At 37.3% G+C, this 15616-nt stretch overlaps 1 protein-coding gene and 1 long non-coding RNA gene across 4 annotated transcripts; both read left to right on the top strand.

Moving 5' to 3' along the window:
• Positions 1 to 66: 66 nt before the first annotated feature.
• On the top strand, positions 67 to 5763 carry LOC116334501. 3 transcript variants are annotated; one of them, XM_039610198.1, is made up of 21 exons: positions 67 to 340; positions 421 to 488; positions 607 to 856; positions 939 to 1016; positions 1099 to 1215; positions 1363 to 1521; positions 1658 to 1934; positions 2037 to 2164; positions 2347 to 2466; positions 2585 to 2632; positions 2725 to 2805; positions 2872 to 2918; positions 3570 to 3630; positions 3755 to 3793; positions 3868 to 3912; positions 3994 to 4058; positions 4271 to 4394; positions 4538 to 4567; positions 4793 to 4946; positions 5064 to 5174; positions 5305 to 5763. In XM_039610198.1, the coding sequence occupies exons 3-21, from the start codon at positions 782 to 784 to the stop codon at positions 5403 to 5405; spliced, it is 1860 nt and encodes a 619-aa protein (XP_039466132.1). In that variant the 5' UTR covers positions 67 to 340; positions 421 to 488; positions 607 to 781; the 3' UTR covers positions 5406 to 5763. The 3 variants fall into 3 exon arrangements, with proteins under 3 accessions (XP_039466132.1, XP_039466130.1, XP_039466131.1); XM_039610196.1 differs by having other exon boundaries at positions 68 to 340; positions 3743 to 3793; XM_039610197.1 differs by lacking the exon at positions 421 to 488 and having other exon boundaries at positions 68 to 340; positions 3743 to 3793.
• Positions 5764 to 6895: 1132 nt separating this feature from the next.
• On the top strand, positions 6896 to 15234 carry LOC120439325. The gene is made up of 3 exons (XR_005612553.1): positions 6896 to 7036; positions 14579 to 14690; positions 15177 to 15234. It is a non-coding gene; the product is annotated as an uncharacterized LOC120439325 (long non-coding RNA).
• Positions 15235 to 15616: the final 382 nt, after the last annotated feature.

The following is a 15616-nucleotide window of genomic DNA, read 5'->3' on the forward strand; positions in this document are numbered from 1 at the left end:
GACGAAATGCATTCTGGGATATTTAGCTGTCCCAAGTCTACACCGATTGTCACTACCCGATCCGTACCGGAAACCTGATCGGTACCCCGCATGCGCAAATCTTACGTCACTTCCTCTCTTTGCCAGCATTGCGACATTCAATATATTTGAATGATGCGCTTAGCGCCCAGTTAGCTTCTAGCATTTCTCGACAGCTCTGCCTCATTTTCGACTGCCCGGGACATTTAAACAATGGATGTATACAAGCAAATTCATGCTTTTCTCCTCAATGGAGAGCTTCCCCCGACTGAAGACCTGCGCCGTAAAATAAGGAGAATGGCACCTAATTACAAACTGAAGGGTAACTACGAAAATTAATGTCGATCTTTTATTAATTTTTTTACTTTTAATTTTTAAAACTCTTTCTCTCTCCCTCATTAGATGAAAAAAATACAACTCTGTCATATATACCCTATATATATGGTTTTAAAAGTTAATTTCAATTGAAGGTAAATGTACCATACTGGTTCAGATACATTATCCCAAACTTTATTAATATCTGTCAGACATTTTATTTTACTTTAGTCAGCAACTATTTCAGCTTTTTACATTTTCATCTTGTAACAGACAACAGACTCTTCTACACTGGCCCCAGTATGCAGTGCATGCGCTTGGTAGTCATGTCAGAGGAGGAGAAGAAGTCAGTTCTGATGGAATGCCACAATAACCCTGGTACCGGGAATCACAATGGTGTTAGAGGTACCCTCTTAAATCCAAGACTGCAGCTGAGGTCTCTGCAATCATGACCTCTAAGTTATACACGTTTGGCATGGTCAGGAAAATCATCACTGACCAAGGAAAGGAGTTTGTGAACCAGGTAAAACTTGTGAAAGTGTTATTCATGCCTTGATATGATATGATATGATGTATTTAGGCCAAGTTTGCTCATGTCACTGCAGCTCAACAACAGCATTTTCAGCATGCTGAATATTAAACATGCTGTCTCCAGTGCGTATCACCCCCAGACCAACGGGCAGGTAAGCATTTGGATAGCTAACCTTGAGTCACTCATGTGAAATCAGTCATGCTTATTCATCTATTCTACAATAAAACTCAAAGGATGAGAGGACCAACCAGAACATCAAGCGTGCTCTCAGAAAGTATGTTAACCAGAACCATGATGACTGGGATGTACACCTTGCTGCTGTGGTGTATGGCATCAACACTGCAAAACAGGTATTCCTGTTTTGACATATTGTATTCCTTTCAAGATACTTTACAGTGTTCCATCATTTTAAGAATGTGTTTTTAAACTGAAATTTTAAAAAAGCAATTGAAAAGTGCAAGAGAAAGTGAATTAATGGAGAGATTTTGTGTGCTCAGCACTCCACCCGCCACAGTCCCTATTTCCTGCTCTTCCACCGACATCCACGTCTTCCTGCTGTGATGAACGCCTGTCCCATGGACGATGAGTTTGAGGTTGCAAACCCTGAAGAGGACATCGACACAAGAGTTGAGGAGATGACAGTTCTGAATGAAACGGTCTGTACATTTGAAGGGGACTGACAGAGAAACGAGATTTCTTTAGGAAAAAAGGGAAAATGTCGTTGATAACATTCTCATTTTTATTGTGTATTCAACACTTTCTCAATCTGATTATTGTGTCATTTTTTTGTAGGTTCTTCGCAACATTGAGAGGGCACAGGACACCCAGAAGAAGACCTTTGGAACACGGAAAAGGAAGCAGGTAAGACAGTGTGTTGTTCAAGCAGGTGATGATGTTCTTTTGTCAGGTGATCCAAAGAGACGACGCATTGGAGATGCTTTACTGAGCCAACACCAAGGACCGTACACTGTGGCCAGCATCACGCCAAAGGGGGTGGCTACTATTGTGAAGGGAGCAACTTGCCAGAAGGTAAACGTGTCCAGGCTGAGGAACTACCACAGATCAAAAAGTAAGAGTATGACATGCAATAAGTAGTCGCAATTACGTTTTCATTTAATGTTAAAAATGGATTAAAGTTTGTATGTCATGCCACATATTTGCATATTATCAGATCCACCAACTGAGAGGAAGTTTCTCCTGGACCACTCATATGGGACTCCTGAATGGCAGATTGATCATCAGTATGCCAGTCCAGGAGCAAAGTGGCAGAAAGACTTGGAACCTCTTCAGTCCAGTCTGGTAAGGCGCATTTCTGTGCAGTCACGTTAAATCTTTATAAGTCAAAGTCGTTGATGGTTTTAGAATTGCTGTAGCATGAGAGTAATTCCAGCCTTATTTAGTATTTTCCCTTTCAATATTTGTCTTTATTATTTTCTATAGTATTTTGAAGCAAATTCACACGATGTGCTCTTTTCATTTAGCTCGAATATGTCTTGGACCAAAACCGACCTCCAGGAGAACTCCTCGTGAAGGAAGGCAACATCTGCCTGACTCGGGAAGACTTTTGGAGCCTGGGTTTGGAACACTCCATGGAATCTACTGTTAGTATATCATGTTACTTTAGCTAATGTACCACAAAGAAAATATCATGTAATGCAAGATTTTAAGAGTAGTGACTGAAACCGTAAACCGTATGTTGCTTTTTGCTGTTTCTTTCAGATTGGGAATGCTTGTCTGAAGATTGTGGGGGAAGCTGCACAAAGACATGTAATCTGTTGTACTGGTAATTTTTTTCTTTGGTTAAAGCCATAAATGGTTGTTGTGTATTGATTTTGGTTTTTTGTGTGTGTTCACTTTAGGGAAAAGATGTTCACATTGCTGACCTCTACGTCGTGGCCACCTGGAAGGATCCACAAGTCAACCTGCTTCGTTGCTTGCCGGTACGTTTTTTGTTGATTTTTCTCCTGTGTGTGTATTTTTACTAATTTGTACCCCAATACCTGTAGGACAACTTTAGGTCCAAGGACATCCTACTTTTTCCAGCTTGGAGCAGGTAGGCAGGTGAAGCTGACCATTATCTGCTCTGTGTGAGTGCCCTTGGTCTTTCTCGCTCTGTGTTTTTTCATCTGATAGAGCCATATTTAGGTTGACACTAAAGAAATGACAAGTTTTTCTGGCCTTGTTCAATGGCCAAGTGCGTTCTTTGGCAAAAAAAGCCTCGTTCTCAGGCTTAAAGGTTCAGGAGGGAGCCTCGTTCTTAGGCTACTTCATGATAGGGATGCACCGATACTGGTATCCGGGCCCATATGGTTCAAATGCAATCGTATCCATATCTTTTGTTAGCCAATACCATGAACAGATACTTGAAATGTGGAAAATCGGTAAAAGTTTCACAGAAAATGTTTATTTTTTTTTTATCCAAATTTAGAATTTTTGGGTCATTTCCAGTAATATACATTTAAAAAACAATGTTATTCACTATTATTATTTGTAACAACCACACACACAAAAATAAAACCTGCCTTCAGATTCATTCCATTTTTTGTGTGGTAGAAGTTTCGGCATTGGTACTTGGTATCAGCAAAAACTCAGATCCAAGGATCTGACGGTTTGAAAAACGTATTGTTGCATCCCTACTTCATGAATTTTTTTGTTAATGGCAAACATTTGATTTTTGTGTTATGTGTATTCTCTACAATGCCAGGAGAGTAGCAGCCTTTATTGACTCTGGATCCTGGATGGAGAAAACAGGAAGAGACCTTGAGGTATGTTTTCATTGCGCAAGTTTGAAAGCTCATCAGGTACATAATAATTCAGTAAAAAATAGCAGGTGCATGTCAGCTCTCTTCATTTAAGGACACATTTCTCATTTTACAGTTCTTTCCCCAGCAGTGCAATGGAAATTGCTGCGGCATCTTTATGCTGATGGTGAGAATTTTTCTGTTCCTGCCATTACTTCAATACAACATTTATACATGTTAAAGGTTGCTTTTACTTTACAGTATGCTCTCTGCATCAGCACCTCATCTCCACTATCTTTCACAGAGGTAAGCTTTTCCATAAAGTACCACCAAAATACCTGTGCCAGTCTCCAACCTTGATAAACGTTATATTATATTTTTCTCAAGGAGGACATGCCAGCAATTCGCCTGTGGTGGTGTATTCAGCTGATGGAGAGATTCTGCATTGAGGGGTATGGCTATAAACAAACTGGCACCATCATAATCACAGTTTTCAAAGTTAGTATTAATTGCAGTTTTGGCTCAGGCAACACATCAGGTCAAGCCAATGTTTGTGAAAGTGGCTTAATGTAGTCACTTATAAAACCTGTGACTGAACATACAGAAGAGAGCAGCAGTACACAACTACAGTCCATTCAGTCTGGTATTGCTTTTTTTTTTTAAGGCATGGACAGAGATTCGCCTTCTGGACAGAAGAAGCATCCCTTCTCCTCCAGGGAACTCTCCAGCCTGTCTTCAGGGTACCAAAGGCAACCTCCTCCAAGCCTTCACCAAGTCTAATCAGACAGGTGAGAGGACAACGATGGGAAAACCCTTTGTAGAATACAACCACAGAATTGTACTGTTGAGACTATTCATCACAATGCAGGTTTACATACATGGTGGTAATCTTCACTTCCATGTAATGTGATAATCATGTTTTCCATTAAAGGCTGACGCTGACAGGTGCCCTATACTGGAGGTAATCTCTTTATTTTCCCTTTTATTTAAAATGTTGACATAACTGAATTAGTGATTAGAATCACAGGCAGCACCATCAGGGCAGAAAGAGGCATTATTCAGTAGTGGAATGAAGTAGTAGTTATGAAAACACCACTGAATGTAATGTATTTCAGTCCTCATATTTCTGAAACTTGGTGGACAAATTTTGTATTTGCATTATTGTTGCCTGACCTATATTTTACAGTTACCAGCATGTGTCCTCATCGACATATTGGAAGAGGTTGTTCTACACGAAGGGGATACAGCCATCTTCAAACTGGCTCTGGTGTGCTCCATGTTCAGAGACCTTGTGTCTACTGAATATTTCAGAAGACGAGCACACTTCAAGTGGCTTCACAGTAAGGGCTTCAGTAAATTATGAAATTATATGTACATTTTTTTGCTGTTGTCACATGTTTTTCACTGGCAGCATGTAAATGTTTTGTGTTTTTGTTTTTTGCTTGTGCTTTACACAGGCGTCTGCACATGGAGCAGCTTCTCAGAAAAGTACAAAGAACAGTACTTTAACATGTACACAATTGAGATCTGCCTTCAATGTGGAGATCAGTACAAACACTGCCCCCGAGGTATATAACACTGTATAATCTTATATTGCTGTCATTACAAACAATGAAAATCTCACTGGTGCAGGACATGATGAAAACCATACCTTGGAGCCAATTCTTCTCTCTGTTTGTCTTTTTTTTTGTATTACAGGATATGTTGGCACAGGTAAAAGAGGACAACTACGGGCATTTTATTCGGAGGAGATGCGCCCAGGCTACTGCAGCCACATTTGCATGCAACTGGACAACTAATGTGTCTGCACTGTTCACACACACACACACACACACACACACACACACACACACACACACACACACACTGGTTTTAGTGAAAGGGTTCCCCATTTGTGGTTTCCCCACATGTTGGTTCGTGTTCTGATACCTGTTTTCATTTGTGACAGTTTTTGCTAACTCTTGTGTTATTGGTTATCACCGATTTCTTTTTATTGTTTATTTAATTTCTTTTGCCCTCTGTGGCCTGGCCACGGTGGAGTTCTTTGTTACTGCGTACTAGCCAAGAAGTCATAATGACCTGTGTTTGGTTTAATGTTATTTAATTTAGTTCCTTAAATTATATTTCTGAAATAAATCTGGGTTGTAACACATCCTCTCTACTTGTATCTGTTGTTCATGTTCTTGAAATCTGTGGTTTGTTTTCAGTATTGTTACAGTAAACCTGTGAAAATTATAAAGTTGTCCTGTGTAATTTTATATCGATATATACAAATGAGTGTAGTCAAATTTAAATTAAACAAATGGTTCACCTAAGAATACCCTTTTAAAAATATTGTCAAACATTAATTTTGCAACATTGTTAATTTTGTGGTTACAAAGAAGAAAGTTAATTCAAGACACAGTGGCAAACCAAAAAATCTAATGCAAAACCATTTTGGGTGATGAGCCACATTGTCTTTAGTGCAAGAATATATTATATTTTATTATTAGGAAACAGATTCCTAGAATATGTAGTAAAAATTGAAAGTATCTGCTGTATTATGATGGTGCATTTTCAGCTTTCATAGTAAAATATAGCCTAGTGTGTATATAAATAAAAAAAAAATTAAAATGTCACGTGAAAATTCATGGGCCAGATTCAGTGTTTATTGACAATTGACAGTGAGGAGTGGACATCATCATAACTATTCCAATCAATCATAAACACACTCGACTGACAATGACAATACAATTACAATACAGATCATTCGCTCGGTCAGCAGGGTGCGGTATTCTCGTACACTGGGAGTAAACTGCTATTAAACGAAACCGAAGAAGAAGAAAACATCTGCACATGCGCAGTACGGATCGGGTAGACCCGATTTGTACGGTCCGTCTTTGCACATGCGCAGTAAGGATCGGAGAGTCCTGATCCGTAACTACCTTTTTATTTTTTATTTTTGTCTACATTATATTGAAATGTTTCATTATTTCAAACATTTTAATAGATACTTATTATTCTTAACATCTTAACAGGTACTCTGACCCATAACTATCGTAAAATGCTTCGACCGGAAGTAGACAACTTTCGCGCATGCGGGGTACCGATCGGGTTTCCGGTACAGATCGGGTGCATGCTCGATAAAACGGGCGGATCGAGAACACATCCGGGACTTTTTCGCGTTCTCGGCGTGATGCGTACTTCGAATTGGAACAGTACTTGGTCTCCGACTGATGACGTATCACGAGTACACGAGAACGCAAGTACGCACAAGTACGCATATTGATAAACGCCCACAGCCTTTGAATTGGGACAGCCTTCGGCGCGCCGCTGTGACGTAATCGGCCTTAAAATGCAGCCTTTGAGGCTGCAGACCCTGAATTGGGATACAGCCGTCGGAATTGACCGGAGAAGGCACTGCTCTGGCCTGCACCACGGTTAGTATAAGGTAAGAATGAATGCATTTTCTTCTATTAGTTATTTCCACGGTCGCATTTGAATAACAGTAAAAAAAACTCGTTAATGTACAAAATGTGGGAGCCCGAAATTGTGTTTACTTTTATCTTAAAGGCCGGTGTTGTGCCCAAAAGTGATCGTCTGCCAGAAACTGATTGCCGTCCGCGGGAGCGCGCACAGCTGCTTAAAGCTGCAGCGCCCGGATTAAGTGCGTTGCCAGCTACTTCCGTGCAACTGACATAACGTGGGGGAAACAACCCAAAGACATTAATGCCTTTCTTATTAGGCAAAGGTCTGCATTTATGGAACTTTAACGTTTATATAACCGAATTATGACGTTTATCAGAAGGTTGTTTTCAGTGTGTAGCGCAGTCACGAATGACTACACGCATCACGATGGAATAATTAATGCCTACAGGTTCAGTATCTCTACTCTCGTTGTTCATATTTGATATAAGACTGTCGAATAGTAGTTAAAACAATAAAGACCTATTGTGCCAGTATCACCATGACTCTGTCTTGTTTGTTCAGAATAACGACTGAGAACATGGCATTTTAGCGCTACCGAAAAGTCATTGTGGCCTATAACTTGTCACTGAAACAATATTTCAGCTTCAAACTTGTTGGATATATTCCCGAATGGTTACACGTGATATATTATATCCCAAAAACTCTCCAAGAACTGCTGAATACCTTTTAAAAGAACATTAATACCAATAATATGTAATTTTCAACCTGCCAAAAAGTGATTGTGGCCTATAACTTGTCACTGAAACAATATTTCTGCTTCACAATTGTTGGGTATCATCCGAAAGGATCATATGTGGCACATCATATCCCAAACAGTCTCTAAGAAATGCAGAATAACTTTTAAAGGAACAATAATACCGATAATATGCCATTTTGACCTGCCAAAAGTGATTGCTGCCTATATCTTGTCACTGAAACAATATTTCTGCTTCAAACCTGTTGGATATAATCCAAAAGGATCATATGTGACACATTATATCCCAATCAGTTTCTAAGAAATGCAGAATAACTTTTAAAGGAACAATAATACTCATAATGTGCCATTTTCGACCTGCCAAAAAGTGATTGTGGCCTATATCTTGTCACTGAAACAATATTTCTGCTTCACAATTGTTGGGTATCATCCGAAAGGATCATATGTGGCACATCATATCCCAAACAGTCTCTAAGAAATGCAGAATAACTTTTAAAGGAACAATAATACCGATAATATGCCATTTTTGACTTGCCAAAAAGTGATTGCTGCCTATATCTTGTCACTGAAATAATATATCTATTTCAAACTTGCAGGATTTCATTCAGAAGTGTTAAATGTGACATATTATATCCCACACAGTCTCTAAGAAATGCACAATAACTTTTAAAATAACATTAATACCGATAATATGCAATTTCCAACCTGCCAAAAAGTGATTGTGGCCTATATGTTGTCATTGAAACAATATTTCTGCTTCAAACCTGTTGGATATCATCCAAAAGGATCATCTGTGACACATTATATCCCAATCAGTCTCTAAGAAATGCAGGATAACTTTTAAAATAACATTAATACCGATAATATGTCATTTTCGACCTGCCAAAAAGTGATTGTGGCCTATATCTTGTCACTCAAACAATATTTCTGCATCAAACTTGTTGGGTATCATCCAAAAGGGTCATATGTGACACATTATATCTCAAACAGTCTCAAAGGACTGTTGAATAACTTTTAAAGGATCAGTAATACCCATAATATGCCATTTTCGACCTGCCAAAAAGTGATTGTGGACTATATCTTGTCACTGAAACAATATTTCTGCTTCAAACTTGCTGGAAGTCATTCGAAAGGGTCATATGTGACATGTTATAACTCAAACAGTCCCATAGAATTGCTGAATAACCTTTAAGGGAACAATAAAACTGATAAAATGCCATTTTCAGCCTGCCAAAAAGTGATTGCCGCCTATATCTTGTCACTGAAACAATATTTCTGCTTCAAACTAGACTGATATCATTCAGAAGGATCATATGTGACACATTATATCCCAATCAGTCTCTAAGAAATGCTGAATAACTGTTAAAGGAACATTACTACCCATAATATGCCATTGTCGACCTGCCAAAAAGTGATTGTGGACTATAACTTGTCACTGAAACAATATTTATGCTTCAAACTTGTTGGGTATCATCCAAAAGGATCATATGTGGCACATCATATCCCAAACAGTCTCTAGGAAATCCTGAATAACCTTTAAGGGAACAATAAAACTAATAATATGCAATTTTGAACCTGCCAAAAAGTGATTGTGGCCTATATCTTGTCACTGAAATAATATTTCTCCTTCAAACTTGTTTGATATCATCCAGAAGGGCTATATGTGACATATTACATCCCAAACAGTCCATTAGAACTGCTGAATAACTTTTAAAAGAACATCAATACCGATAATAGTCATGTTCAAGCTGCCAAAAAGTGATTGCCGCCTATATCTTGTCACTGAAACAATATTTCTGCTTCAAATTTTATGGACATCATTCCCAAAAGTTTTATGTGACACATTTTGCTGCAAATTTAAATCAAGCCTTTATTGGACAGTGCATAAAGCGTCAAATTTCAAAAATGTTGTAATTCAAAATAATACAAAACAAGGATAATGGCCAAATGGAAACAGGTGGGAGGAGATCTGCTTAAACACATTAGGAACACTAAGTCATAGGAAAGAGAAAACAAAAGGTAATAAAAATTCCATTCCATTACAGCACTTATTAATTGAAACGAAAACCAAAAACGAATAACAATTACATCCAATTTAAGAAGAAACCACCAGTTAAAATAAACTAACAAATAGACCAGAAACAGGGGGTACAGCGGAAGCTGAACACGAGTAAACCATGGAACAACATATATATTAATTCTTTGCCTACAGTAACTATAATGCTAACATGTTAGGAAACACAAAATAATTGAATAATCCTACAAACAAATTGCAATCACACCTGAACTCTAATGTATTGAACAATACAGAAACACACACAGCAACATGAACATAAATGACTGAATTAATAAATAAATACACAAACAATAAATATTATAGGAGACAACAATACAAAACAACATTTCAAAAACATATCTTAACATAACCATTCTACCACTACTGTTCCTATGAAGCAATAGATATCTATACGTATAGATATGTACACGAACACACATATGTACACACTAAATATACATATTTATACATATACATACATATACTGTATACCTGCACGTCCATAAACATAGAAGGTGCATTGTGCATGAATGGTGACCATGGATGTCCACAAAGTCCAGTGAATTATGACATCGTGATTGAGGAGTTGTAGAGTCTAACTGCTGTTGGAATGAATGATCTGGGAAAGCGCTCTTTCCTGCAGCAAGGATGTTTCAGGAAGGAGCTGTGATAGTTGTCTAAATTGGTTCATATTTATCATAGTTTCATAACAGTTTTCCTAATTATTTTCCCACTTTAGTTGTTACTCCTGTTCCATCTTTGCTGGCGTTTTGTTCATGTTTACCTGCCCTAATAAAATCACTTGCTTTTGGTTCTAGTCTCTGCTCTGTCTCCTCCAGTGTCTCCATTTGTGTCCTCGTTCTTGTTCAACACAAGCAATTACTATGATTTTTCTAAAAATAAATATGATTCAAATTTTTTGAATAGCAAATGTTACTTCAAATAATGACTGCATTGTTATATATTTTATTCACAGTTTGCAGAGTGCATCTTAAAAGATGTTCCAGTAGAGTTTGAGGACTCTGCTTCAAGTATTGCAAGTCTGAGACAACAGATTGTAATATGTCTTCTTGAGAATATAGGTATCATTACAAATATAAATTAAATGGTAAACTACAAACTGTGTGTGTTTCTGTATTGTTCAATACATTAGAGTTCAGGTGTGATTGCAATTTGTTTGTAGGATTATTCAATTATTTTGTGTTTCCTAACATGTTAGCATTATAGTTACTGTAGGCAAAGAATTAATATATATGTTGTTCCATGGTTTACTCGTGTTCAGCTTCCGCTGTACCCCTGTTTCTGGTCTATTTGTTAGTTTATTTTAACTGGTGGTTTCTTCTTAAATTGGATGTAATTGTTATTCGTTTTTGGTTTTCGTTTCAATTAATAAGTGCTGTAATGGAATGGAATTTTTATTACCTTTTGTTTTCTCTTTCCTATGACTTAGTGTTCCTAATGTGTTTAAGCAGATCTCCTCCCACCTGTTTCCATTTGGCCATTATCCTTGTTTTGTATTATTTTGAATTACAACATTTTTGAAATTTGACGTTTTATGCACTGTCCAATAAAGGCTTGATTTAAAATTTGCAGCAAAATGTGTCACATAAAACTTTTGGGAATGATGTCCATAAAATTTGAAGCAGAAATATTGTTTCAGTGACAAGATATAGGCGGCAATCACTTTTTGGCAGCTTGAACATGACTATTATCGGTATTGATGTTCTTTTAAAAGTTATTCAGCAGTTCTAATGGACTGTTTGGGATGTAATATGTCACATATAGCCCTTCTGGATGATATCAAACAAGTTTGAAGGAGAAATATTATTTCAGTGACAAGATATAGGCCACAATCACTTTTGGCAGGTTCAAAATTGCATATTATTAGTTTTATTGTTCCCTTAAAGGTTATTCAGGATTTCCTAGAGACTGTTTGGGATATGATGTGCCACATATGATCCTTTTGGATGATACCCAACAAGTTTGAAGCATAAATATTGTTTCAGTGACAAGTTATAGTCCACAATCACTTTTTGGCAGGTCGACAATGGCATATTATGGGTAGTAATGTTCTTTAACAGTTATTCAGCATTTCTTAGAGACTGATTGGGATATAATGTGTCACATATGATCCTTCTGAATGATATCAGTCTAGTTTGAAGCAGAAATATTGTTTCAGTGACAAGATATAGGCGGCAATCACTTTTTGGCAGGCTGAAAATGGCATTTTATCAGTTTTATTGTTCCTTAAAGGTTATTCAGCAATTCTATGGGACTGTTTGAGTTATAACATGTCACATATGACCCTTTCGAATGACTTCCAGCAAGTTTGAAGCAGAAATATTGTTTCAGTGACAAGATATAGTCCACAATCACTTTTTGGCAGGTCGAAAATGGCATATTATGGGTATTACTGATCCTTTAAAAGTTATTCAACAGTCCTTTGAGACTGTTTGAGATATAATGTGTCACATATGACCCTTTTGGATGATACCCAACAAGTTTGATGCAGAAATATTGTTTGAGTGACAAGATATAGGCCACAATCACTTTTTGGCAGGTCGAAAATGACATATTATCGGTATTAATGTTATTTTAAAAGTTATCCTGCATTTCTTAGAGACTGATTGGGATATAATGTGTCACAGATGATCCTTTTGGATGATATCCAACAGGTTTGAAGCAGAAATATTGTTTCAGTGACAAGATATAGGCCACAATCACTTTTGGCAGGTCGAAAATGGCACATTATGAGTATTATTGTTCCTTTAAAAGTTATTCTGCATTTCTTAGAGACTGACTGGGATATAATGTGTCACATATGATCCTTTTGGATTATATCCAACAGGTTTGAAGCAGAAATATTGTTTCAATGACAACATATAGGCCACAATCACTTTTTGGCAGGTTGGAAATTGCATATTATCGGTATTAATGTTATTTTAAAAGTTATTGTGCATTTCTTAGAGACTGTGTGGGATATAATATGTCACATTTAACACTTCTGAATGAAATCCTGCAAGTTTGAAATAGATATATTATTTCAGTGACAAGATATAGGCAGCAATCACTTTTTGGCAAGTCAAAAATGGCATATTATCGGTATTATTGTTCCTTTAAAAGTTATTCTGCATTTCTTAGAGACTGTTTGGGATATGATGTGCCACATATGATCCTTTCGGATGATACCCAACAATTGTGAAGCAGAAATATTGTTTCAGTGACAAGATATAGGCCACAATCACTTTTTGGCAGGTCGAAAATGGCACATTATGAGTATTATTGTTCCTTTAAAAGTTATTCTGCATTTCTTAGAAACTGATTGGGATATAATGTGTCACATATGATCCTTTTGGATTATATCCAACAGGTTTGAAGCAGAAATATTGTTTCAGTGACAAGATATAGGCAGCAATCACTTTTTGGCAGGTCAAAAATGGCATATTATCGGTATTATTGTTCCTTTAAAAGTTATTCTGCATTTCTTAGAGACTGTTTGGGATATGATGTGCCACATATGATCCTTTCGGATGATACCCAACAATTGTGAAGCAGAAATATTGTTTCAGTGACAAGTTATAGGCCACAATCATCACTTTTGGCAGGTTGAAAATTACATATTATTGGTATTAATGTTCTTTTAAAAGGTATTCAGCAGTTCTTGGAGAGTTTTGGGATATAATATATCACGTGTAACCATTCGGGAATATATCCAACAAGTTTGAAGCTGAAATATTGTTTCAGTGACAAGTTATAGGCCACAATGACTTTTCGGTAGCGCTAAAATGCCATGTTCTCAGTCGTTATTCTGAACAAACAAGACAGAGTCATGGTGATACTGGCACAATAGGTCTTTATTGTTTTAACTACTATTCGACAGTCTTATATCAAATATGAACAACGAGAGTAGAGATACTGAACCTGTAGGCATTAATTATTCCATCGTGATGCGTGTAGTCATTCGTGACTGCGCTACACACTGAAAACAACCTTCTGATAAACGTCATAATTCGGTTATATAAACGTTAAAGTTCCATAAATGCAGACCTTTGCCTAATAAGAAAGGCATTAATGTCTTTGGGTTGTTTCCCCCACGTTATGTCAGTTGCACGGAAGTAGCTGGCAACGCACTTAATCCGGGCACTGCAGCTTTAAGCAGCTGTGCGCGCTCCCGCGGACGGCAATCAGTTTCTGGCAGACGATCACTTTTGGGCACAACACCGGCAAAAGATAAATTGCACTGCGAACAAAGTCTATCAACAAATAAAACATTTTCGTTTCATACTTTTGAGTCATATTCCCTTACAAAGCTAGCCTAACGCTTCAAGGGTTCCTTTGTTAGCCTTGCCGTCACCTCGGCGACCATTACTTTCGCTCTGTAGTTGCTTTTTAGCATAGTACTACAAAAAAGTGTAAATCTGTGATATATGATTGGTAAACGTAAAGTTAATTGTATAAACGTGTTGAATGACTTTGTTACTTTTGATGATTGGAGAGCACCCGCTTCCATTCGCACACGAAAACTTTAGACTCAGTTTGAATGCTCACGCGGCATGCCCACGTGACTGTACGTTGCACGCTCACCTAACTTTACGTTGCACGCGTACATGACTTTCAGTTTGTGCCTTGAATAATGAATAAGGCTACGTCCACACGTACAGGCGTAATTCTGAAAACGCTGATTTTTCTATGCGTTTGCACCTTTTGTCCACACGTAATGTATGTCTGGCTGTACATTGTGTTTGTATTTCCAGGCACATTTTACGAAGCAAAACGCAGTCTTCAGAGATCTCTACGTGAACACTGTGATACGTCTGACCTTCAGTCCAAAGCAGAAACCCAGACCAGTCTTAAAAGAAAGCACAAGTAAAACTTTTTTATTCACAAACATATCTTTGATTGTTAAGAATGTATGATCTTGTCTTTTATACATATCTGTGGTGCTTGCATACTGCAATATCACCACATAATATAGTCCAAAAAGTGGAAGTTTGTAAACTTTTTAAAAATGCAAAGCCGTGTACACTTGTGCACTTCAAAAATTCCTTGTATAAGATAAGATAAGATGGCCTTTATTAGTCCCACAGGTGGGAAATTTGTTTTGTTACAGCAAAAGTGCAAAGTTATGTAGCAGAAATTAGAAAACACTGGAATGCAATAAAATACAATAAAATAAAATACTATATACAATAGAATAAAATAGAATAGAATAATATATATACAATAGTATAAGTATACTGTACCTTCTTGCACGTCTGTTTCCTGTGTGTTGTTAGAAATCAAAACTGTAATTTTAGGAAAAAATATGCTAAAAGCACATTTACAATTGGACCGTTTTTAATTTTTCTTTAGACCAAATCCCCTGTACACATATACGGACTCAGAGGATGAGCACCGTACTCGAGACCCTCGAGTGAAAATACCAGGTAATAAAATAATGTCTAGTGTCTGTGTACATATCTGTGTCTGACACAAGGAAACTTTTTTGACAAGTTGTTTGTATTCTTAAATACTTAAAAAAATATCTTTTTCTAAACAGCCCTCACCACTCCGCAGTCTGCCCCCCAGCCCACTGATAGCAACCATCATAATGCCCCACCCAGCTTCCGGCACAACACACAAACCAACACAGCTTTGCGATCTCCCCAGCATGCAGAGTCTGATGTCGCTGTCTTCCCTATAGATGGTATGCTTTTAAAATAGTTTTAAAGCTGCATCACAATGTCATTGTACTCTTATCTTCAAAACACCAATTTATACTGAATGTCATCTTGTTGTGATTTTTTTTTTTT

This window comes from Oreochromis aureus, linkage group 3 (assembly GCF_013358895.1).
Source record: "Oreochromis aureus strain Israel breed Guangdong linkage group 3, ZZ_aureus, whole genome shotgun sequence".
NCBI classification, from domain to species: domain Eukaryota; kingdom Metazoa; phylum Chordata; class Actinopteri; order Cichliformes; family Cichlidae; genus Oreochromis; species Oreochromis aureus.